At 37.2% G+C, this 21,545-nt stretch overlaps 1 protein-coding gene across 1 annotated transcript in view; it reads left to right on the forward strand.

Annotated features, from left to right (window-relative positions):
- SUCLG1 (succinate-CoA ligase, alpha subunit) overlaps positions 1 to 18,484 on the forward strand; it is a 27,444-nt gene extending 8,960 nt beyond the window's left edge. The window contains exons 3-9 of the mRNA XM_012644249.1: positions 4,308 to 4,424; positions 7,467 to 7,679; positions 7,823 to 7,880; positions 10,084 to 10,167; positions 11,068 to 11,219; positions 16,367 to 16,555; positions 18,243 to 18,484. Coding sequence (XP_012499703.1) covers positions 4,308 to 4,424; positions 7,467 to 7,679; positions 7,823 to 7,880; positions 10,084 to 10,167; positions 11,068 to 11,219; positions 16,367 to 16,555; positions 18,243 to 18,269 — 840 coding nt within the window. The 3' untranslated portion in view covers positions 18,270 to 18,484. The remainder of the gene's footprint in view (positions 1 to 4,307; positions 4,425 to 7,466; positions 7,680 to 7,822; positions 7,881 to 10,083; positions 10,168 to 11,067; positions 11,220 to 16,366; positions 16,556 to 18,242) is intronic.
- The last annotated feature ends 3,061 nt before the right edge of the window (positions 18,485 to 21,545 follow it).

A 21,545-nucleotide genomic window follows, 5' to 3' on the forward strand; every position in this document is an offset into this window, starting at 1 on the left:
TGTATTTAAAATTTAAAAGCTTCTACTAAATTGCCCTTTAAAATATTTGAACAAATTTATATTTCCCTCATAGTAGATGCACAGAATTTTTTAAATGAGGGAATACTACCAAATCAGTTAGAACATAATCACATATCTTTACCCAAAATATTCCTTTCTTCATTATTAAAGGAGCTATGGCAAGACAAAAGCAGTTAATTTTTTTTTTTTTGCTAATTTCAAGTTAATGATTTTTCTGTAATTAAAAGAATTTTCTTGTCAATTCTGCAGTATTTTGGTTATCTAGAGCAGAGGTCAACAAACTTACTCTGTAAAAGGCCAGATTGTGAAAATTTTAAGCTTAGTGTGTCAATACAGTCTCTGTTACAACTACTCAACAGCATTGTAACAGCAAAAGCAGCCATAGAAAATATGTCAATGAATAGACATGCCTGTTCCAATAAAACTTAATTTACAAAACCAAATCCCATAGGCTATAGTTTACCAAGACTTGATCTAGAGGATGATAACTAAATATCTACATTTCTCTAACTTTTGTTTTAGAAATGTTAGGAATTGTTTTAAAACTATACAGTTCTATTTAAAAAAAATAAATTTGGTTAACAGATTGTTTCATGTAAAATATTCTTTTGCTTTTGACTGTTTTTGACTTTTTGTTGAAATAACTGGGCACACAAATGTGAGTTGCAGTGGACCTTTTATCTTTTTCTTCTTCTACTCTCTTAAAAAAAAAAAAAAATTCCAGTCAATGGTAGGCTATTAGAAAAAAAAGAATCCACCACCAACCAGAAAAGAAACACACACAAAACCCTGAAATTTTGTTCATAGGCAAAATTGGCTTACTTATTGCAAGATGTTTTATGAGTCCCATATATGCCATTCTAAGGAAAGTAGATGCTCATCCAAGATTTGAAGTGCATTCAGTCTTCCCCTTCCCAATTTATATATGTGTGTATGTGTGTGTGTGTGTGTGGGTGTGTATTTATTTTTATATATATGTATGTGTGTGTGTGTGTGTATATATGTATGTGTGTGTGTGTGTTTCTTTTTATGGAAACAAAGTCTTGCTGTGTTGCTCAGGCTGGTCTTGAACTCCTGGGCTCAAGCAGTCCTCCCGCCTCAGCCTCCTGAGTAGCTGGGATTACAGGCACACACCACCGCACCTGAATTAATATTCAGTTTGTTTTGGTTATATATTAATATTATTAGCATATAATCAAATGCTTAATTAACTCAAATTCCCCACATAAGCTTATTATGTATGATTTTGTTTTTCTGTTTGCTAAACTTTATATGATCTTATGTCATTTTAATCTCTCTAAGCTTTTCTGTAAGAACCATCGTCCGCGTGTAAGCACTATCTAGAACTATCTCTGCTTCCTAAATTAGGGGATGGTTTGCGTAAATATTTAAATCCAAGGTTGGTTTCAGTGTCCTTCATTTACCAGCAATTACCTTGTTTCCCATTCACTTTCCATGGTTTTGCTTTTATTTTTAAAGTAATTGCCTCAGATTTGTTGATTCAGATTCAGTTATTATAGAGGTAATGATGAGGTGTGAAATTTAGAGCTTATGTTCGCAGGAATTCTGCATTTTGTCTCAGTTCGTTTTTTCAGTGCACATGTTGTTCCACATATGAATGAAAAGTATTTGTATTGTAAGTAGATTTCAGCAATGCAGATTTCTAGTGGGTGCTATCTAATTTCTTTTAGTGACTTTTATGAGCTGCTAAAATTATTCCTATTCCTAACTGTACTGGCTGGTGATGATGGGAAAACTAAGGAAAGTAAGCTTATTTTGAATGGAAATATTATTCCTGTTTAGCACTCTATTAGAACTAAAATTTGGTCCATTTGAATTAACCTGGCAGTGTAGTCTAAGACCATCTGGAGTGAAAGACCAAACTAATGTGGACCGATACTTTTATAAAATATAGTAGAAGTTGCAGCAATGACATACTGCTATTTTTGCAAACATTTTCACTTTTCATTTTGTTTATTAGATTTTTCTTTCCTCCCTACCTCCTTCCTTCCTTTTACTTCCTTCCTTCTTTTTCTTTTTTTGCCATTTTCTTTTTCTTTTTGCTTTTATTTCATTGCAGACCAGTAAGAGTCTGCAGACCACACTTTGAATAATACTGTTTTGAGAGAGAGAGCCTTGGCCTGTGGTTCTTTATAAAACTCTGTGCCTGACTTTAGACAACTCAGTTAACAGGCTTAGTACCAAGTTTCTTATTTTGAAAAGGAATTTGAATCAGAAAATTTCTGACATCCTTTTTAAGGCCCCAATTTTTATGCCTTTAATAGAATGTGAATAGTTGGGTCAGCATATTTAGGTCATTGAATGGCCACATAGATCCATTCATTTTTCAACAACTATTTATTGAGTGCCTACTATATGTAATGTGTTGATTATGTGCCATATTGCAATGAACAAAGTAAACAGAAATCACTGTCTTCATGGAATTTACATTTTAGCGGTGGGTGGTAGAGAAATACATCAAAATCAATGGATAGATGATATGTTAGAAAGTATTAATATAATTGCTATGGAAAAAATAAACCAAGGAAAGGAGGAGTGTGTATATGTGGGTGGAGTCATGGTAGTTAAGAATGGGGGTGGGGATTTTATATCAGGTGGTCAGGGTGTCTGACCTCTGAGTCAGGATCCAAAGGAGATGTGGGAGTGAACCAAATGGATATCTAAGAGAAGTGTATTCCACAGAGGGCATAGTGGGGCCATGAGGCAGGCATGTGCCTGCTGTGTGTGGAAGCTGCAAGGCCAGCATGGCTGGAGTGAAATGAGCAAGCAGATATGGGGTTCTGAGGTGGAGAGGCAGGTTGTGTATTGATCTATAGGACAGTGTAAGGAGTTAGGCTTTTGCTATGATTGAAATCTAAAATAATCAGAGTGTTTGAGCAGAGTGACATGATCTTCCTTATGTTTTAACAGGATTACTCTGGCTGCTGTGGAGATTTGATTGAAAGGGAATAAAGGCAATAATCCTTCAAGAGTTGAGGAGACTTAGACCAAGGTGGTAGCAGTAGAAGGGGGAAAAGTTATCAAATGTGTTTTGAAGGTAGAGCACTAAGATTTACTAATGGATCTAATGTGAGAGATAAAAGAAAGAGAAGAATCAAGAATGACTTCAGTATTTTTGGTCTGAACATCTGTAAGGAGTGGAGTTGTCATTAACTGAGATGGGATAGACTGGAGGGGAGTGATCAGAAACTCAGTTATGGGCATGTTGAGTTTGAGATGTTTACTAGTTCTCCAAGTGGAAATGTCAGGTAGGCAGTTGACAATGTGAGTATGGATTTCAAGGCAAAGATCTCAGATATGTGTGGTGTGTATGTCTGTATGTGTATGGGAGGGGTCACCATGTGGGTGATACTTACAGCCATGATAAGGGATGCCATCACCAAGGGCATGAATGTAAATGGAAAAGAAGTCTAAGGAGACAGAGAAAGAAGAAGAAAACCAGGGGAAGTGAAGCCCCAGAAGCCTAGTGAAAAAGAATTTTTCAATTTCTGGAGCCATTGTTTGTTGTCACATCTGGATGGGGTAGGGGGGAGGGTGTGGTACTGGCATCTAATGGGTAGAGGCCAGGGCTGCTACTAAATATCCTACAAAGCACCAGATGACCACCCATAAGAAAGAATCGTGTCCAAAATGTCAATAATGCCGAGGCTGAGGAGGGAAAGTGAATGGATAAGGAAATACATGATGTTGACTGGGTAATATTAAAGGCTCACATAAGGTCAGTGATCATTAATTTAAAGTGAGACCAGTTAGCATAGCCTTATGGTTTTGGTTTTTTTTCTAGCCACTGTTTGGTTGTACGTGTGCTGTCTTAGAATGAGTGGAAAATTGGATTTAACCCAGGTTGTAGTTTTGCCAGATGTGTAAGCTGAAGTGAGAGAGAACCAAGGTTGTTGTGTGAGTATAATGATCTACCGTGGATTTTAAACTATGTAAAGATGAGTGTGAGGACACAAATTGCTGAGAAACAATGAAAAGGAGATATTCTTCTAAGTAAACTTAGATATTCTTCTAAGTGTTTTTGATCATCAGCCAAGGTTGAAGACAGGAACCCTTTTTTATAACTATTTTGGCTTTGCAAAGGCCTGTTTTGCTTCCAGGTTCAAAGCTGTGTTTATTAGGTTGACAAGAATGTTGGATATATGTTGTTGTTTGGAAGTAAAACCTATCTGTTTTTCTTTTCTTAAATTGCTAAGATTGCCTTTGCTTCTCCTTTTGCTTCCCAGTCTGCCTTTTCTCAAGAGTCTTATGCTTTTTCCCCTCAGGGCACCTTTCATAGCCAGCAGGCATTGGACTATGGCACCAAACTTGTTGGAGGAACCACTCCAGGGAAAGGTGGCCAGACGCATCTGGGCTTACCGGTCTTTAATACTGTGAAGGAGGTAATTCATGGCACCTGAGTTCGTCCAAAAAAGAAAAGCAGAGGAAAGTGAGCTTTCTTTGGGCAGAGATCTTAATTGTGTCCTTTTTGGGAGAGTCACTTATTATTTGAAAATTTGGTAACCTAGAGAACTTTCGATCACAGTAAAAATCAGCATGTCATTTTTGCTTGTAGACATGCAGCACTAACTATTAAGGGAAGAAGTTCTGTGGCCAAGCTTCTGTTTGGCTTATTGTCCATTCCTTCCAATGTGTTAGTGATACAAATGTCAGCAACCACTTCCTAACTCTTACTGAGTATGGACTGTGCAGCAGGCACTGTCCTAGGTGCTTCCTACACATTGCCCTATTCAGCCCTCACCATAACCCTCTGATGGAGGTGCTGTCGTCATCCTCATTTTAAAGACAAGAATGTTACTAGTGCAAAGAGGTTACGGGTCTTGCCCATGGTCTCCCAGCTGATAAGTGGCAGACTTAGGATGGCTCAGAGTAAATAAAGAGTGCGGACCTATGCAAACAAACTGAATTGTAGAATCAGATTGACACATCACAGGGTCCTAGTCTCTTCCCCAAATTGCTGATTTCTTAATAATACTTTTTAAATGATTTTTAAACTAAACTTTAATTCTTTGTTACAAAACTAGTATGTACTTACTGTAAAAATTCAGGTGATAACAAAGGTAAGTGAAGTTAAATTTCATAGTGTTTTCCATACCTGAGATTTTGCCTCTGTAGAGAGATAATTTAAGCTCACTATGCATTCTTTTATTCTCTTTCTACTCTTATGTGAATATATATAAAAATAATAGTATTTTAAAAGAAACTAGTGTTAAGTCCTTGGGTATTTAATAAAAAAAAATCTAGTAAATAAATTTAGTACTTAGTGTTGTATTAATTAACCCTAAGTGTACCTCTCCCCTCTTCTGCATACTTTTCAGGTATGTTTTAAAGTATTGCATTTTTTTAAATACAAATTTATGAACTTAATGTCTTTTCCGAATAGTAATGAAGTTGAGGTTAATTTGTACTCTTAATCCTAAAATGCAGGAAAAAACAAATATCCTTCAAATTTAGATTTTTCATTTTACTTTAAACTTTATAATAGGATGTACTATATATGTATATTTGTGGTTTAAGTGTGCTGTATTTTTAGAAAGTAAAAAAAATGTTACAAATTATAAATTCTATTATGGCTAACCTTATGACCTCAAAATACAGAGAGATGTTTTTTCAGAATTGCTCTAAGTAGATAGACTTTTCTTTTGTCATGGGCCTTTTTTTGCTTTCTTTTAAAGAAAGTTTGTGTTGCTAAGCCATTCATTTATTATTCATAGTGACAAGAATAGATGTGGTATTTGGAATATTCTGTAAGTTCTTTGATAGATACTGTTTATTTCTCACCCATTCAGCTCTTACAAAGAGCTTTCTGAATGAGTAGGATTGGTACCTTTCATCCGGTATGACTTCCCAGCACAGTTCTTACTATCACAGTCTAGCTTATGGAAGTATTTGTAGCCTTAAAAGGTAGAGAACTATAGGATATCTTTTCAATAAAATACCTATGTGCCTATCATTTGACTTCTTTTGGTTCCAACTTAGTTTTTATTTCTTTTCTTCCCTCTCCCCCAATCATCATCTTAAATAGAGTTTTTTAAAAAAAATATTTTTAACCCTCAGCCTCATTTATAGATGATCTATTAGCATCATTTGACTTTTTCACTGTCACTCTTTTATTAGGGATACAGTAGAGAAAGCTCCTCAGTCTTTGGGGATGTGAGGAGTCATTCAGGGGTGATTCTCAAAGACACTGTTTTTTACTTCTGCCTAGTCTTCTAGTTATACTTGTATGTTCTGTAGCTTAGTATTTGTTGTATCCATTGTAAAATCCTTGGCACAGCCTTCTAAAAGGTTTTGGTTTGTATCTTGATTAAGTTACATTTTTAACATTTATAGGGAGGCAATCTACTGTAACTGAAAAGAATGGACACTTTGGAATCAAATATACTTAAGTTTCAATCTTGGCTCTGCCACTTCCTAGCTACGTGACCTTGTGCAATTATTTCATATCTCTTGGCTTCGGCATCTTGATTCGTAAAACAGGGAACTCAGCATTCAAGATTGTGGTGAAGCCTTAACCGAGAACCACATAGAGCCCTTTTATAGGGCCTATTACAGACTAGGTGCTGCTCTTGGAGAGTCAGAGATCATTGATGGTCTCTGTCTTCAAGGAGCCTCCATTACAGTAGAAGAGAAATGATGATACATAGAGGTTTGAAGAAGGATACATCCATGTTGATATTAATATCTGTAGAGAGCATGCAAAGACCAAATACAAGCTAATGTCCACAGAGAGAACAGTGGTCACATTGTTATTCTCCAAGTGTCTTACATCATGAAAGGTGATAGCAATAGAGAGAACCCAATGCTTATTTAACCCGCATTCTTATTTTATAGCTGTTTATGCATACATGTTTTAGTTTGATATGTTTCTTTCTAATAAATGTGTGTTTGGAGTAAAAATTGTCAGGTGAAAAACTTCATTTTTCCTATCTGTTGATAATATTTACCAAGTATATGATATATTTTTAAACAGAGGTTTGAGAGCTGAGTTCTAAACACTTGGAGGCTTACTTAGTCCTTGTTTTCCTAAGGAAATGCAGGGTCTTTGGTATTGAATAGGTGGTATGGTATCTTGGTCAGCATGAGGCTGGTATAGAACAAAATTGAGCATGTCACAGGAAAGAAGGGAACACATACACAAATCAGGCAGTGCGTTCAGATTTGCTGACATGTCATAACCTGAGGGAGTGAGATGTCACAACCTTTCAATTGACAGTGACATTCAGAAGGGGCAGAGGCTGTGCTTGATTCTGCTCTTTTCTGACAGTGTAGTGAACTTGAGAATGGGAAGAATGAAGACATCCTGTATCTCCTGATGGTGTCCTTTTCTAACCCTAAGACATTATTAAAATCATGATATTGAATTTATTTCACAATGTTTATGACTTAATCAATAATAACGTGCTTCATGGTTAATGTTTTAGGCCAAAGAACAGACAGGAGCAACAGCTTCTGTCATTTATGTTCCTCCACCTTTTGCTGCTGCTGCCATTAATGAAGCTGTTGAGGCAGAAATACCCTTGGTTGTGTGTATTACTGAAGGTATCCCACAGCAGGATATGGTACGCGTCAAGCACAGACTTCTGCGCCAGGGAACCACAAGACTAATTGGGCCAAACTGCCCTGGAATCATCAATGTGAGTGCAAAAAATAAAAAGAAGCCCAGATTTAGCCTCTTTCAAGGCTAAATAGCTTTGAATCTTTGAATCAGTCCAAGTATGTTTGTGTGACATTTTTTTTTGTTTTTACTTTTCTGAAACTATGATTTACTTTCTTTCAGCCTGGAGAATGCAAAATTGGCATCATGCCTGGCCATATTCACAAGAAAGGAAGAATTGGTGAGTATGTCACTTTCTTATAAAAATTCTTTGCTCTAAACTCTCAAAACTCACAAAGAGAATTTTGACTCTGCAGATCAAGTTTATTTTAATTAATTTAACTTTAGTAGAATTTACCAAGGAAGTTTTGTAGTAGATTGATTCTGTATCCTGAATATAATGAGTTTATTTGAGAAACAATTATGATTCTACAGAATCAATGAAGATTTGGGGTGTTTTTTTTAAAGATTTTTTTCCTGCTCAGCGCTCCGTGGATTCTTCCCTGTGTTCCTATGCATTAGTAGTTAATTTCATGTCATTGCTAAGTAATATTACTGTTACATAGTATTCTATTGTATGATTATACCACAGTTTGTTTATCCGTTCTCCCATTAATGAATATTTGGGTTGTTTCCAGATTTGAGCCTTATGAACAAAGATTATGTGAACATTTGTGCATCGTTTTTTTTTTTTTTTTTGTGGACATGCTTTCATTTCTCTTAGTCAAATACAGAGGAATGGAATTGCTAAGCCATAGAATTGAGTATGTTCAATTTTTTAAGAAATCGCTAAATAGTTCTTTGAAGTGACTATCGTTTTATATTCTCACCATCAAGATAGGAGAGTTCCAGTTGCTCCACTTCTTCACAAACATTTAGTATTGTCAGTATTTTTTAATTTAGCCATTCTACTGGGAGTGAAATGGTGTCTCACTGCGGTTTACCTTTGAGTGTTCCTGATAGAGTACCTTTTCATGTGCTTATAGGTAGGTCTTTTGTGAAATATCTGTTCAAAATTTTTGCCCATTATTTTTTGTTGGATTGTATGTCTTTTTATTATTGATTATAGGTGTTCTATAAATATTCTGGGTAGAAGTCCTTTGTCAGATATATGTGCTGTCAATATTTTTATTGTTAGTGTTTTTATATCCTGTCCAAGAATTACTTTGGTTTCTTGGATATCATAAACTTTTCAAAATGTTTTGGGAAAATACATTTTCCCAGAATGTACTGTTACTTGGTTAGTTCCTCAAGAAAATAGCCTCAAGAAAATTAACATTTCAAAGTTAGTCACATTATGCCTGTTTTTAGACTCTTTATACCTAACTTTCATTAAGCTATATTGTTTCCCCACAATAATAGATGGTTATAGTGTTTTTAATCGATAAGCCACGACTACTAAATAAAAATAATCTACTAAATAAGAATAATCGTCATAGTGGGAGAATGTCAGTTGTGTAGTTTACAGAATTGGGTTAAAGGGTGTGATTTTTCTTTATTACTAGTGTCTTTTAGAGCTGTCAGCTCTGCTGCCAGTGTGGACTTGGTAAGTTCATGTATGAGGGAGGTTACAGGGAGCTTTCTAGGCTATCTGAGTTCCAGTGGGGCCTGATCCACATAGTCACCAATGCTCTTGTACATATTTGGATTTTACTTATACCCTTTGGTCTGCTTTGAGTAGTTACTGCGATAGTCTTGAGGCGAGCATGGAAGAAGGAGTGCTCTGTGCTGAGTTGCCTCTCTAATCACTGTTCAGCTTTCTAAGGTGCCCATAAACCTAAAAAAATTAAAAATTAAGAGAAATTCAGGGAAGTCCTTTAGATCTTGGCCCTGAAAGTGCCCATAATAATTGATGAGATAGTCCTCTGGGAGACTGCTTGTAATTCCTGTGAAAAAGGTCTTTTTTTCCCCCTTAAATATTTACCTAAAAGAAAATATGTGACACTCTAAGATTTTTGAGGGGGGTGAGTGAAGAGGGAAAGATGGTTATTTATACTAATTATTCCTATTTTGATGTCATTGCTAATAGTCTCAGTAGCTTTGTTGACTTCATTCAGATCCTTGAGTTAGAAGTTTAGGGAAGGGAAGGATTTTTCAGTCCCCTGAATATTTCTGAATGGGGCATAATGTAATATGATAGCAGTATAATAGTACAGTGGCTTTCCAATTTGTGTTAATGACACCTAATAAAATTGCATATCTGGTAATTGAATGTTATTAAAGGGAGTGACTGCATTCACTCTTATTTGCTTTGATTTAAGCTTTTTTTTCTTATTTCATCATTTGAAGATATTGTTGATTTGGATGGCAAATAACAAATGAATTTTATATATATCCATGTTATTAAAACTATTTCTAATTTAGTTTACCATATGATAGTCTGTAACATATGATAGTCTATAGTTCGTAACACAATCTAATATTTTGAATTCTTTTCCTCTAAGGTATTGTGTCCAGATCTGGTACCCTGACTTATGAAGCAGTTCACCAAACAACACAAGTTGGATTGGGACAGTCTTTGTGCATTGGTGAGGGATTTTTGCTAAAATTATTTTATTGGAGTGTAGTGTATTCGTTGAATGAATATAGTAATAATTATTGATTTTATTATTCAAAAGAGGTTTTGATGCTATTTTATTAAAAATGTTGTGATCTCAAATTTAATTTGATTAAGTGTGAAGTTCTTCTGTGTATTTTCAAAATTCATGGTCCGAGATTTAATTTCCAATTTGAGGAACAAACATCTTGGAACATGTGGTTCCTGGAGAGCCTTGGTGCCTGTAAATATCATTTATTTTGAATTCTGTGAAGAAATGGTTCATTATATTAGGACTTATGTTATCATTATAATTATGTTCAGTGTGTCACAGTTACTGAATTCTTTGCCATTTTCTATCTCATTCTTAAGGCACCTCTGAGCTGAAAGTTGTGCTATTATACCTTATTGGTGAGAAAATCGAGGTTGAAGAAGGTTAAGTTCCCCAGAAAGTCTCTTTTTGCCACAACATACTGCCTCCCGCTTAAAAAAAAAAAAAAATTCCAGCAAGTTTTTACATTTTAAAATAATTTCAGTATTTGTTGCCAAAAGCCAGGCAAATTTCTCATTTTTATAAATATTCCTTCAAATCCTTAGACCTTTCAGAAATATCTCTTTTATAATAAAATACATTGTAAAATATAGCCCTGGAGTATTTTTAAGATCCATATCCACAAATTCAATTTTGAAAACGTTAATTGAGCCTTTCTATGTGCAAAATTCAATATTAGGCCCAAGATAATGTAGAGTGCAAGAGTGATGATACATTTAAAAATATTAGGGAGAAGGGGTAGGTAAAATAAGAAAAGAATTGAAACAGCATTTCTTGAACTGAATTCCATAGTTCATCCTTAAATTTTCAGCTGGTGTTGATATTCTTTGACATTTTCAGGTATTGGAGGTGATCCTTTTAATGGAACAGATTTTATCGACTGCCTTGAAATCTTTCTGAAAGATTCAGCCACAGAAGGCATCATATTGATCGGTGAAATTGGTGGTAATGCAGAAGAAAATGCTGCAGAATTTTTGAAGCAACATAATTCAGTAAGTTTGGGTTTGGAAAAATATAGCTCCTTGCTCTTAAATGTTATCAGAGGCTTTAGAAGTTATTTTTATGTTTTCAAAGATTAATTTTTCAAGAAAACATGAAGGATAAAATTAAGCCTTTCTAACCTAGGCCATCTGTACCAGACACTCAGAAGATTCTGTACTCTTTCTGGGTTGATTCTCCTCCCCCTTCCCACAATGTCTGTTCTCTACTTTGCTAGTCTGAACCCTTCTCCCCGGGCATAGCCCTACACTTTGTGGTAGGTAAGTTGGTCTCTGACTGAATGGAGAACATTCCATCAGCCTCAAAGCCCCCACTTGACCTGCAGACTTTTCATCCATGGTTGGTGTTCTTTTCCTAGGTCTCAGGGGGAGTAAGTGTCCTTTCTCTTTTTCAAGGCTGACCTTCTAAGGGTCCTATTCCTCTTCCGGAATCTTGCCTCCCTCTAGCTTCAGTCTTTGATTCAGTGTAGAATGGCACATCTCTTCAGAGGTCAAGTAGAAAAGTTTACTGTCTACGTCCTCAGGAGGCTTTCCTTGTTGCCTCTTCCTTAGGATTAAATGTAAAGAAGTAATGTGGAGTTGTATCATAATTTCATTTAGCTTAAGGGAATTAAGCCCTATATTGGGGTGAAGAAGGGTGGTGGGAGGAGAGACACTGAAGCAGCTTGGTGCCCAGCGGTCCCACTCAGTGACTGCGCTCCAGCCACTGTCTTGTCTGAGAACTGTGGGGAAGAAACATGCAAATGATCTCCAGAGTTTCTCTGACACGGACGAATAAGTGAAAAGGCATCTTCAGGAGGCCAGGCAACAGGATAGAGATTCTTTCTCTATGGTTGTTAAAAAAAAATTGAGGAGGAGTGAGTGAATTAAATGTCACTGTAAAGTAATGAATACTGGAGAGTTAAAGGAGCCAATAATGTTACTTACAGGGTAGTGTACACAAAACAATGCATATTTATGTGTGTTTTAAGGAATTTTTAAGGGCTATTTTGAGTATATTTGATTTTCTTCTGGTGGTGATTTTAAGCCCTAGGTCCTATATAAGATGTGACTCAACTTTCCCCTCACTCTCTGGATCTCTTTCCTTACTTTTCATTCACTCCCTAATCCTCAGCAATCTAGCTTCTGTCTGCCACTTAGAAGCTGTGTGACCTTGGGAATGTTTCTTAACCTCTTGCTGCCTCAGTTTCCTCATTGGCAAAGTAGGGATATAGTAGTACCTGCCTCCTAGAATTGTTGTAAGGATTGTAAAGTTTAAATGACTTGGTGACATATAGCAATGCAGGGTACAGCATGTAGCTCTTGAGCTGTTTGCTGGCATTGAATCTTCTTCCTCTCTTGCCGTTGTTTCTGCAGAGGTCAGTAGTGGCCTAGATTCATTCTTCATCCTATCCATCCTCTTGGTTTTCTTCCTCTTTATCCCTTCCTGGATCTATTTTCTATGCCTATTTCTTAAGTGTAAATGATTATCTTATATAAACAACATTGTACTTCATGCAGTTTCCATGGCAGAAACCTGAGAACTACCTTTTATTCTCTCATCCCGTTTCCACTCAGTTACCCAGATCTGTCTAGGATGGCAGGAGCCATGTTCTGTGAGCGGATTCATTCATATCTGACTCTCACTCTAGACTGTGTTATGGATGGCAGGGAAATGGTATCCTGGGTGCCCAGCCTAGTCCCCTGGCACAGTAGGCACCAATATGTGTCAAATAAATGAAAGAATAAAGTAGTAGTAGTAGTAGGAGAAGGAGATTGGAGTAAAATTCAAGATTCTCTTGAATTCGGAAAAGTTGTAAAGTTTGAAATTTAAGTAAAAACAGACTTTTCTTTAAAAAATAGATTTAAGTTAATGTGACATAACAGTATGTTAAATTCAATTTTAAAATGTTTTACAGAAGGCACAATACCTGGCATAGAGTAAACAATAAATGTCATTTACTGCTACCTCTGCTGTTATTGTTCCAGTGACAATAATTTTTTACAAAAGTTGTGTTGTTTAATCTTTAGCTTGACCTTTTGAATAAGACGTTCTTGTCACTCTTTTCTGAATGAGGGAACTGGCACAGAAGGTTAATAACTTTCCACTGGTAACACATGACCAAGGGGTGGGATTCATGCTCAGGTCTGCCTCACTTCTCCATTATACTGCGGAGGGATCAGGAGTCAGATTGCAGAAGTTAAGGACCAGGAATTATCAGTCCTGGGCATATATGCTTAGACCATTACTGATATCATCCTGACTGGCCTTTCTGTTTATAGGCTTTCACACTCCTCATCATTTCTATGTCCTGTTTTCAGACTATACTTCCCATAATCTTTTAATCGTATTTTTCTCCACTTAAAAAACCTCCAGTGACTGTTTTTTGTCAATGAGACAGAGTAACTTTGTTTGACATTCTAGGCTTGTCCTCAAAATCTTGTTTCTTTCTAGTGTAACAGTATTCCCACTTTTGGGAGATTAAGGGGAGAGATCAAGTGGAAATTAATGCCACTCAAACATTTAGATTCTCATATTCTATGCAGAGCCCACGAGTGAATAAATAAATGATTTGCAGAATCTTTTCTTTTTGATTGTATACCACAGGTATTATACAGTAGGTGCTGGGCACACAGAAATGAGTGAGAACGTAATTCCTGTGTTCACAGAATTCATAGTTTAGTGGGGGAACACATGAGACATAGGTTACAGCCAGTGTACTGAATTTAACAGTAGAAACGTGTAAAAGGCACAGCACGGTCATTGAAGAGATGATCAACTATGAGGGCCATTGCGGAGAGTGTGGGAGGGAGTTAGGAAAGGCTTATGGGGAAAGAGAAGGCTTGAGCCGGGTCTGAAAAGTTAAGCAGCAATTTGCCAGGTATCCAAGGAGGGTGGTGAACATTCTCAGCAGAGCAGAGGTAGAGCAGTGTAGGGTTACTGGAAAATAAAGAGGAAGGAAGAACGGTGGGAGACGAGGCTGGAGTAAGCAATGTCAGACCTTGTAGCACCTTACATGCTGGCACCTGGGCATGAACAGGGCAGTCAGTAGAACTGCACTAGTAATCGTTCACTGCCATGTACTACTCACAATAAAAATAAAAAAGTCAGTTTCACTTAAGAATGTTCTTGATGAAGCATTAAAACTTAATTTTTATTAAATCTTGATCCTCGAGTCAGTATTTTGCGATGAAATTGTGAAAGCACTTTCACAATTGAGTTGTGAACTGAACTAGCTGCTTTTTTCATGGAACATCAATTTTACTTGAAAGAATGACTAGCAGACAAACTGGTTATTTGGACTTGGGTGTTTGAAAGACCTTTTCTCGAAAATGAACAAAGCAAACCTGACATATCAAGGAAAACAACTGATAGTGTTTGTTGCTAATGATAAAGTTTTGAGCTTTCAAGTGAATATTAAAATTTTGGAAACTTATATCTGTCATCGTGAGTTTGACAGCTTCCCCCTACTTAAAGGCTTTTCTAATGAGCTTGGTGGTGAGACTACTGACTGATTTGTTGATATTAAATGATGAAATGTGTCAGTATTTGCAAAATCTGCAAAACTCAATGAATCGCTATTTCCCAACTGACTAACGCGTGTTACAAAATCATTGTGGGTAAAAGATCCATTTAATGCACAAGACAGACTAATGGGTTTTAAAGTAACAAAGGACAAAGTGTTCACTGCTATGGTTTCAGATCCCAAAGTTGCATCTAACCTTTAAGAAATTACCACTTGAAGAGGTTCATATAGTATCAAAGAAGACTATCCACAATTATCTGTAAGGTAGTCAATTAAAGTAATTCTTTCTTTTCCAAATACATGTCTACGTGAAACTGGATTTTCTTCTTATACTCCAGCAAAAATAACATACTGCAACAGATTGAATGAAAAATCAGTTATCAGAATCCATTTGTCTTTTAAGTTAAACATTTAAGAGTTAAAAAGTAAGTTGTGAAATAATGCCACTCTTCTAACTAGAATGGTTTTTAAAGTTTTAAAAAACGATTATTTTTAAATGAATTAACAAATACTTAAAAATTTCTCAGTTTTAATTTCTAATATACTAAATATCATTAGATACAATCTACATAACAATAGCTCTTTGAGATCCTCAATAATGTTTGTAAGTGTAAAGGATCCCCAGACCAAATGATTTGAGAACTGCTGGTCTTGGGGAAGGTGATAGTGCCTGAATGAAGGCCCTCAGATTCCAGATTCCACTTGTGCTCAAGTTCTGCCTTCTACAGACCTCTCTGTTTTGCCTAGTTCCTTATTACCTCTGGTCTTCTATTATGAACATGGTATTACCATTCATTATGAAACTTAACTGTATATTCATATATTACTTTATGGCATCTCTTAACTGATTGATGTATATACATATTTTATATTATTTCTTCAACTACAAGTCTAGAGCACAGGAATTCTTGTATTTCCTATATGTGTTTTTTTTTAACCTCAGAATCTAGTACAGTGATATTTATGTACATAGAGGTTACACATTAGAATGGATTTTTGTTGAATGAAACTAATCCCAGTCTTCCTTCTTAGACATGATAGAATGTCAGAGTGGGGAGGGCTCTTGGCCTTCAATCTTGTTTAGCCATTTCATTTCATAGATGAAGAAGCAGAGGTCTGAAGAAGTGATGTTCCTTGTCCGAGGTCATGTAGTTTTAGTCACTAGGAAATTGAGTTCTAGGTCCTTTCTAGCATACCTTCCCACCTCATATTTTTTATTAAGGGTGAACTAATAATGAATTATGACACAAAATTAGGTTGAGATAGAATAACCCATTTTTGTATCTTAAATTATTATTGCAAATCATATATATTTTCAGGTGTGCTTTTCTTATTTTTCAAATGAGTCTCATATATATTTGAAACATTTTGTGCCAGTGAAGTGGAAGTGTAATATTCAACATATGTAAACATTTGCTCAATATTGTTTTCCTGAATTTGGGTAGAAAGTTGAATCAACTCAATGGAGAATGTAGTAGTTTCAGTTATAGTTTAATATTTGTGTTGGCTTTCTTAAGATGCACGATGGGCTTTCCCTGCCAAGCCATTTACCATTTACTGGCAGCGTTATGAATTTGAAGTTCAGTTTTGGTTGACTTCTTCATCAGGGTGTTTAAACTGTCACTTTCTCCTCAGGGTCCAAATGCCAAGCCTGTAGTGTCCTTCATTGCTGGTTTAACTGCTCCTCCGGGCAGGAGAATGGGTCATGCGGGGGCGATTATTGCTGGAGGAAAAGGTGGCGCTAAAGAGAAGATCTCTGCGCTGCAGAGTGCAGGAGTTGTGGTCAGCATGTCACCTGCACAGCTGGGCACCACCATCTACAAGGTGAGCTCCAACAGTGGCCTGAGTGCTCTGAGGTGACAGGCCTTCTCAGTGCAGGGCCACACTGGGTGCCTGGAAGCCATGGCCTTTTCTTCTGGGTCTTAATCTGTTTTATTTCATTCTGATATGCAGTTTACCAGTTTTTATCAACTCTCAATGTTCTAAAGCCCTAATTGGGGCATGACCAGGAATAACATTCTGGTTTTAAAACTTTCTTTTTTAAACATTGGGACTTACTGTTTTATAAGTGGCAAGATATGACGTACAAAAAAGCCTCTTGGAGATCATAAGTGTAATTATTCCCATTTTAGGGGTATAGGGGTAGGATGTGCAGAGAACTGCCTTGTGTTTTGTATTCTGTTTTTTCCATGGAGGGCCTTTGGGATATAGCCATCCTGACCACACATAGATTTCTGTTTCAAGGGAGAAGGGTTGAAGGCTGAGTAACAAGAAATAAAAACTGGATGAAGAAGAAGCTGGGGTCAGGGGAGATCTAAAGAAGAGAGTGGGAGATTCAGCCTTTAGTTTTTGGCCCTGGCTATGTTTGAAGCCATTGTCATTTACAGATTGAAGGAGTGACTTCTTAATCTTCCCTCCCCCCCTTTTAAATTGCCCATTGTGAGTTAAAATATTCTAAAAGATTTGATGTCTTCCATAATCTCTTTGCAGTGATTTTCAGCTTGTCTCTCTTTGAGGGATCATTTAAGTCTTTTAGTTCCTCTTTATTTTTATGATGGTTATAGCCTTGACAAAAAAAGCAACGAACAAACAAACAAAAAAAGCTACTTCTTAAGAATGCTGAAAGCAGGCACCAATTGTTTTCCTAGAAGGGAACAGCATTCACAGAGAATTTAAAAATTCTAGTTTGGTGCAGTCTCTTTGCCCCTGTCTTAGGGATAATGAAATGGACTCCTTGTTTCATTGAGTCTTTGCATGATCCCGTCTTTTGGAATATAATACTATGTGCCATTGTGTTTGGAAGAAATCTGGGTGGTTAGTGTGTGAAGAAGAGTTTTATTTGGAAGTAGGGAAAAAGGAGAAAAGCAAATGCTTAGGTTCACATTGGAGATGTGTGTTACCATTTTACTCCAGTAAGTGGCAGTAGGCATCTATACATTTTGTCCTATATTCTAATTGTTACAATCTAGAAAAATAAGATTTCAGTATTGTTTCCTTAAACAATACTTCATTGAAGGTATTTGTTTATTTCAAATGTTTCTAAGGTTCTTGACATTTTGTTCAAATCCTATCTGAATCTGTGTTGAGTTTTATTCTCTGGAAACTAAGCAAACCTGTTTCCATTGCCTTATTAAAAGGGCTGGTTGTGGTTCATGTATATACTATAGCATTACAGGTTTGGGTAAGCACAGTGAAGTTTGTCAACTCCTAATAATAAAACCGAAATGAAAAAGTAAGTATTATTTAAAGCGTCCCTCTCAGCTTCTGGGTTTGGGAGACATAAAGTTCAAGCTCTGAATTTAGCTTTGTGAAATTAAAGCTGATATGAACGAATTTGAAAGCTGTTATTTTGTGTTCACGCACCCTCATCCTGGTATATTTTACTTCTGTAATTTGGTCGTTCAGGGATCCTAATGATAATAGGTTGCAGAACCGTTTTGACCATGAACGTAATTTGGATTTTTATTTTTTATTCCCCTCTCTCTTTTCTCCCTCTCTTCTGTTTCTGAAGGAATTTGAAAAGAGGAAGATGCTGTGAAAGAAAAAAACAGAAAGTTTCCTGAAATTGTGGAATGAATCATTATAGACATGTAGCAGCAGATTGCTTCTGTTGTCCACTGATTGTCAGCCTCTGTGCCTGACGCTGGTCTCTCAGGACAAGGGGAAGCCAAAACAAGGTTGAGAATGTCCTACGTTGAGATGTTTTCATTTGATTGTATAACCGAGACAGCCAATAAATCTACTATTTGATTTGAATATGGTTTTGAAGACTTGTTATTGTTCCAATGTGAGGGATGGGGAGAGTGGGCGAAATGGGGGTGGTGGTGGGGTGTGTGTGTGTGTGTACGTTTTAATGGGCTAGTGGGCAAAATGGGGGTGGTGGTGGGGTGTGTGTGTGTGTGTGTGTGTGTGCGCGCGCGCGTGCGCGTGTGTGTACGTTTTAATGGGCTCTGTAAAGAACATTCTTAACCAAAACTTCTGAGAGAATGAAGCTATAATAACTGCAGCATGGCATTTGTCTAATTATCTTAGACATAGAATGACCTCAGTTCTCTTTTGAGTTATAGTTTCCAATATAATAATTTCCATCTTGCAGGGGAGTTTGGAAGGCTAGAGATAAATGTATAAAGCCCCGGAATATACGTAATAAGGCAATTTAATTGTGATCAGGGCCTGTATCATCACTACCATCACCACTACCATCACCACCACCACCAGCAGCAGCAGCAGCATCATCATCATCATCATCATCATCATCAGGATTACAGGCAGAAGCTCATCTGTGTTTCAGTTTCTGCCTAATTGAGAAATGGACAGTTTTCACTAATGCTGTGCTTTTCTGTGGTTCCGTAGAGAGCTCTCCCCTTTCCCATCCAGAGCCTACATTCTTTGCTTGAAGTTTAAGATATTCACTGCAAGAAAGCAGAAGAGCTACTAGCCATCCTACTTTGTGTTTAAAAGGGAGCTTGTTAACAAGAAGTAATTCTAGTGGGTAATTGTCACTGAAAAAGAGGAGGGTTTCTGTCATCAGAAACTTACATTCTGGAGAGGGAGAGACAAAATATTCTCAAATTGTGTAACCACCCTGAAGGAAACATGAGAGCTTCAAAAAATAATATTAGGAAGAAGCCCCTGAAGGAAGGCTGACTGGGCAGTCCTTCCTGGAAAGGGGACATGAGTGGGGACCTGCGGACTGAGAAGGTACCAGCTACACAAAATGGAGGCTGGGCGCCCAGGCAAAGGGGACAGCCTGTGCAAAGGCAGGAGGGGGAAGAGCTCATCTTGAGGAGGTGAAGGAATACTGGGTGCACCGGGCGGGGTTAGAGGAGGTTTTGAGGGGCCTGAGGAAACAGGTGTTCTGGGAGCTCACGTGACCATGCCCAGACTGCTGCTGAGGACACAAAAAGCAGGTGTTAGGAGATAGATTCACAGCCCAAGGGATTGTGCCCAGGCTGAGGGACACATGGTCTACTCTGGGGTCGAGTAGACTGTAGTTCCTGCATATTTCTCATCTTGAAAACGGGTACCTGGGTGGAGTATATGATGTGGGGTGTGTGAGGGTGCTCATCATAGGGTGCGCTCAGCTGGGGCTTGGTTGCTTCATGACTCTCGAACATGCCCCCCCCGCCATGCTTAGGGCAGCCCATGCTGACACTACTGGCCGGGGGGAAGGCGCTTCCTACTCAGGCTCCCTGCAGGGCAAACGTCCTTTGGTCTAACTCACCGGAGCATTGTGACAGGGACACAATTCATATGAGGGGCAGGTGACCTATTTTTGTTCAAGCTGCTATAAAAAAACCATAAACAAAATGGCTTAAACAACAAATGTTTATTTCTCGCAGTTGTGGAGGCTGGGGAGTCCAAGGTCAGGGTGCTGCCACAGGGTCGGGTTCTTGGTTAGGGCCTGCTCCCAGGTTTACAGACAGCTATCTTATTCTTCACCTGGTGGAAAGAGAGCTAGCTAGCTCTCTGGTCTCTTAATAAGGTCACTAATCCTATTTAGGAGTGGCCCACCCTCATGACAATTAACTCCTAAAGGCCCTACCTCAAAATACCATCATTGTGTTTAGGGTTTCAACATACGGATTTTGGGGGGAACACAAGCATTCAGTTCATTGCCCTACCCTAAGAGAAGACATCCTTTCCAGGGTCTACCCTGATCGCAGGCTGCTCTGGGCCTGTCTCAGCACCCTGCCCTATTACCTGAGCATCCATCCTAAGACAACCTCTCCTCACACCTCTGCTCCTGTTGCCTAAACTGGTACTATTCCATTATATCACATTATTATGTTTATCCCTTCTCCATTTGGCTATTTGTGTTGTTTCCAGCTTTTGGCTGTTGGTAAACAAAGCTGCTATAACCCTTGTGTGCAAGTTTTTTTGTGAACATAAATTTTTTTCTTGTAGAGATACTTAAGAGTGGAATTGCTGGATATAATAGCATGTCTATATTTAACTACCTTTTTTCCAAAGTGGTTGTACCTTTTCACGTTCTATCCCAGGAAAACATGAGAGTCTGGTTTTCCCCACTTTGACCAACATTTGGTATTTTTGGTCTTCTTAATTTGAGCCATTCTAGTGGGGGTGTGAATGGTATCTCATTGTGTTTTAATTAGTATTTCCCTGAAGAATAATGATCCTGAGCACTTTTTAATGTGCTTTTTGGCCTTTGGCATTGCTTCTTTTGTGAAGTGTCTTTTCAAGTCCATTTTTATTTCTTTGTCTCTTTATTACTGAATTCTAACAATTCTTTACATATTCTGGATATATGTTAGAATAGAACTCACAGAAATGTATATTCTATATTTCTCAGATACATATTTTAAGAAATTTTCTTATACTCTATGGCTTGCCCACTCATTTTCTTATTGGTGTCTTTGGATAAAATTTTGATAAAAAGTAACTTAGCCATTTTTTTATTTTTTGTTTATTCCTTTCTCATCCTAAGAAACGTTTTTCTACCCCAAATTCATGATACTCTGTTTTCTTCTAAAACATATATTATTTATTTTTTAAGACCATATACATTATGACAACTTTGAATTAATTTTTTGTTTATGATACAAAGTAGAAATCAAGACTGAGTTTTTTTCCTTATGGATATTCAAGTGGGTCTAGCAATATTTGCTGAAAAATCCTTTCTTTGCCTATTAAATTGTTTTCATTTATGTGGAAAGATCAATTGCCCATATAGTATGGGTCTATTTCTGGAACATATTCTATTAGGCCTTTTGTAATTTCATATAAATTTTAGCATAAGCTTGTCAGTTTCTGTAGGATTATGGTTGTGATTGAGTTGAATTCTATAGATTAT

The sequence above is a fragment of the Propithecus coquereli genome, unplaced genomic scaffold (assembly GCF_000956105.1).
Source record: "Propithecus coquereli isolate 6110/MARCELLA unplaced genomic scaffold, Pcoq_1.0 Scaffold208, whole genome shotgun sequence".
NCBI classification, from domain to species: Eukaryota; Metazoa; Chordata; class Mammalia; order Primates; family Indriidae; genus Propithecus; species Propithecus coquereli.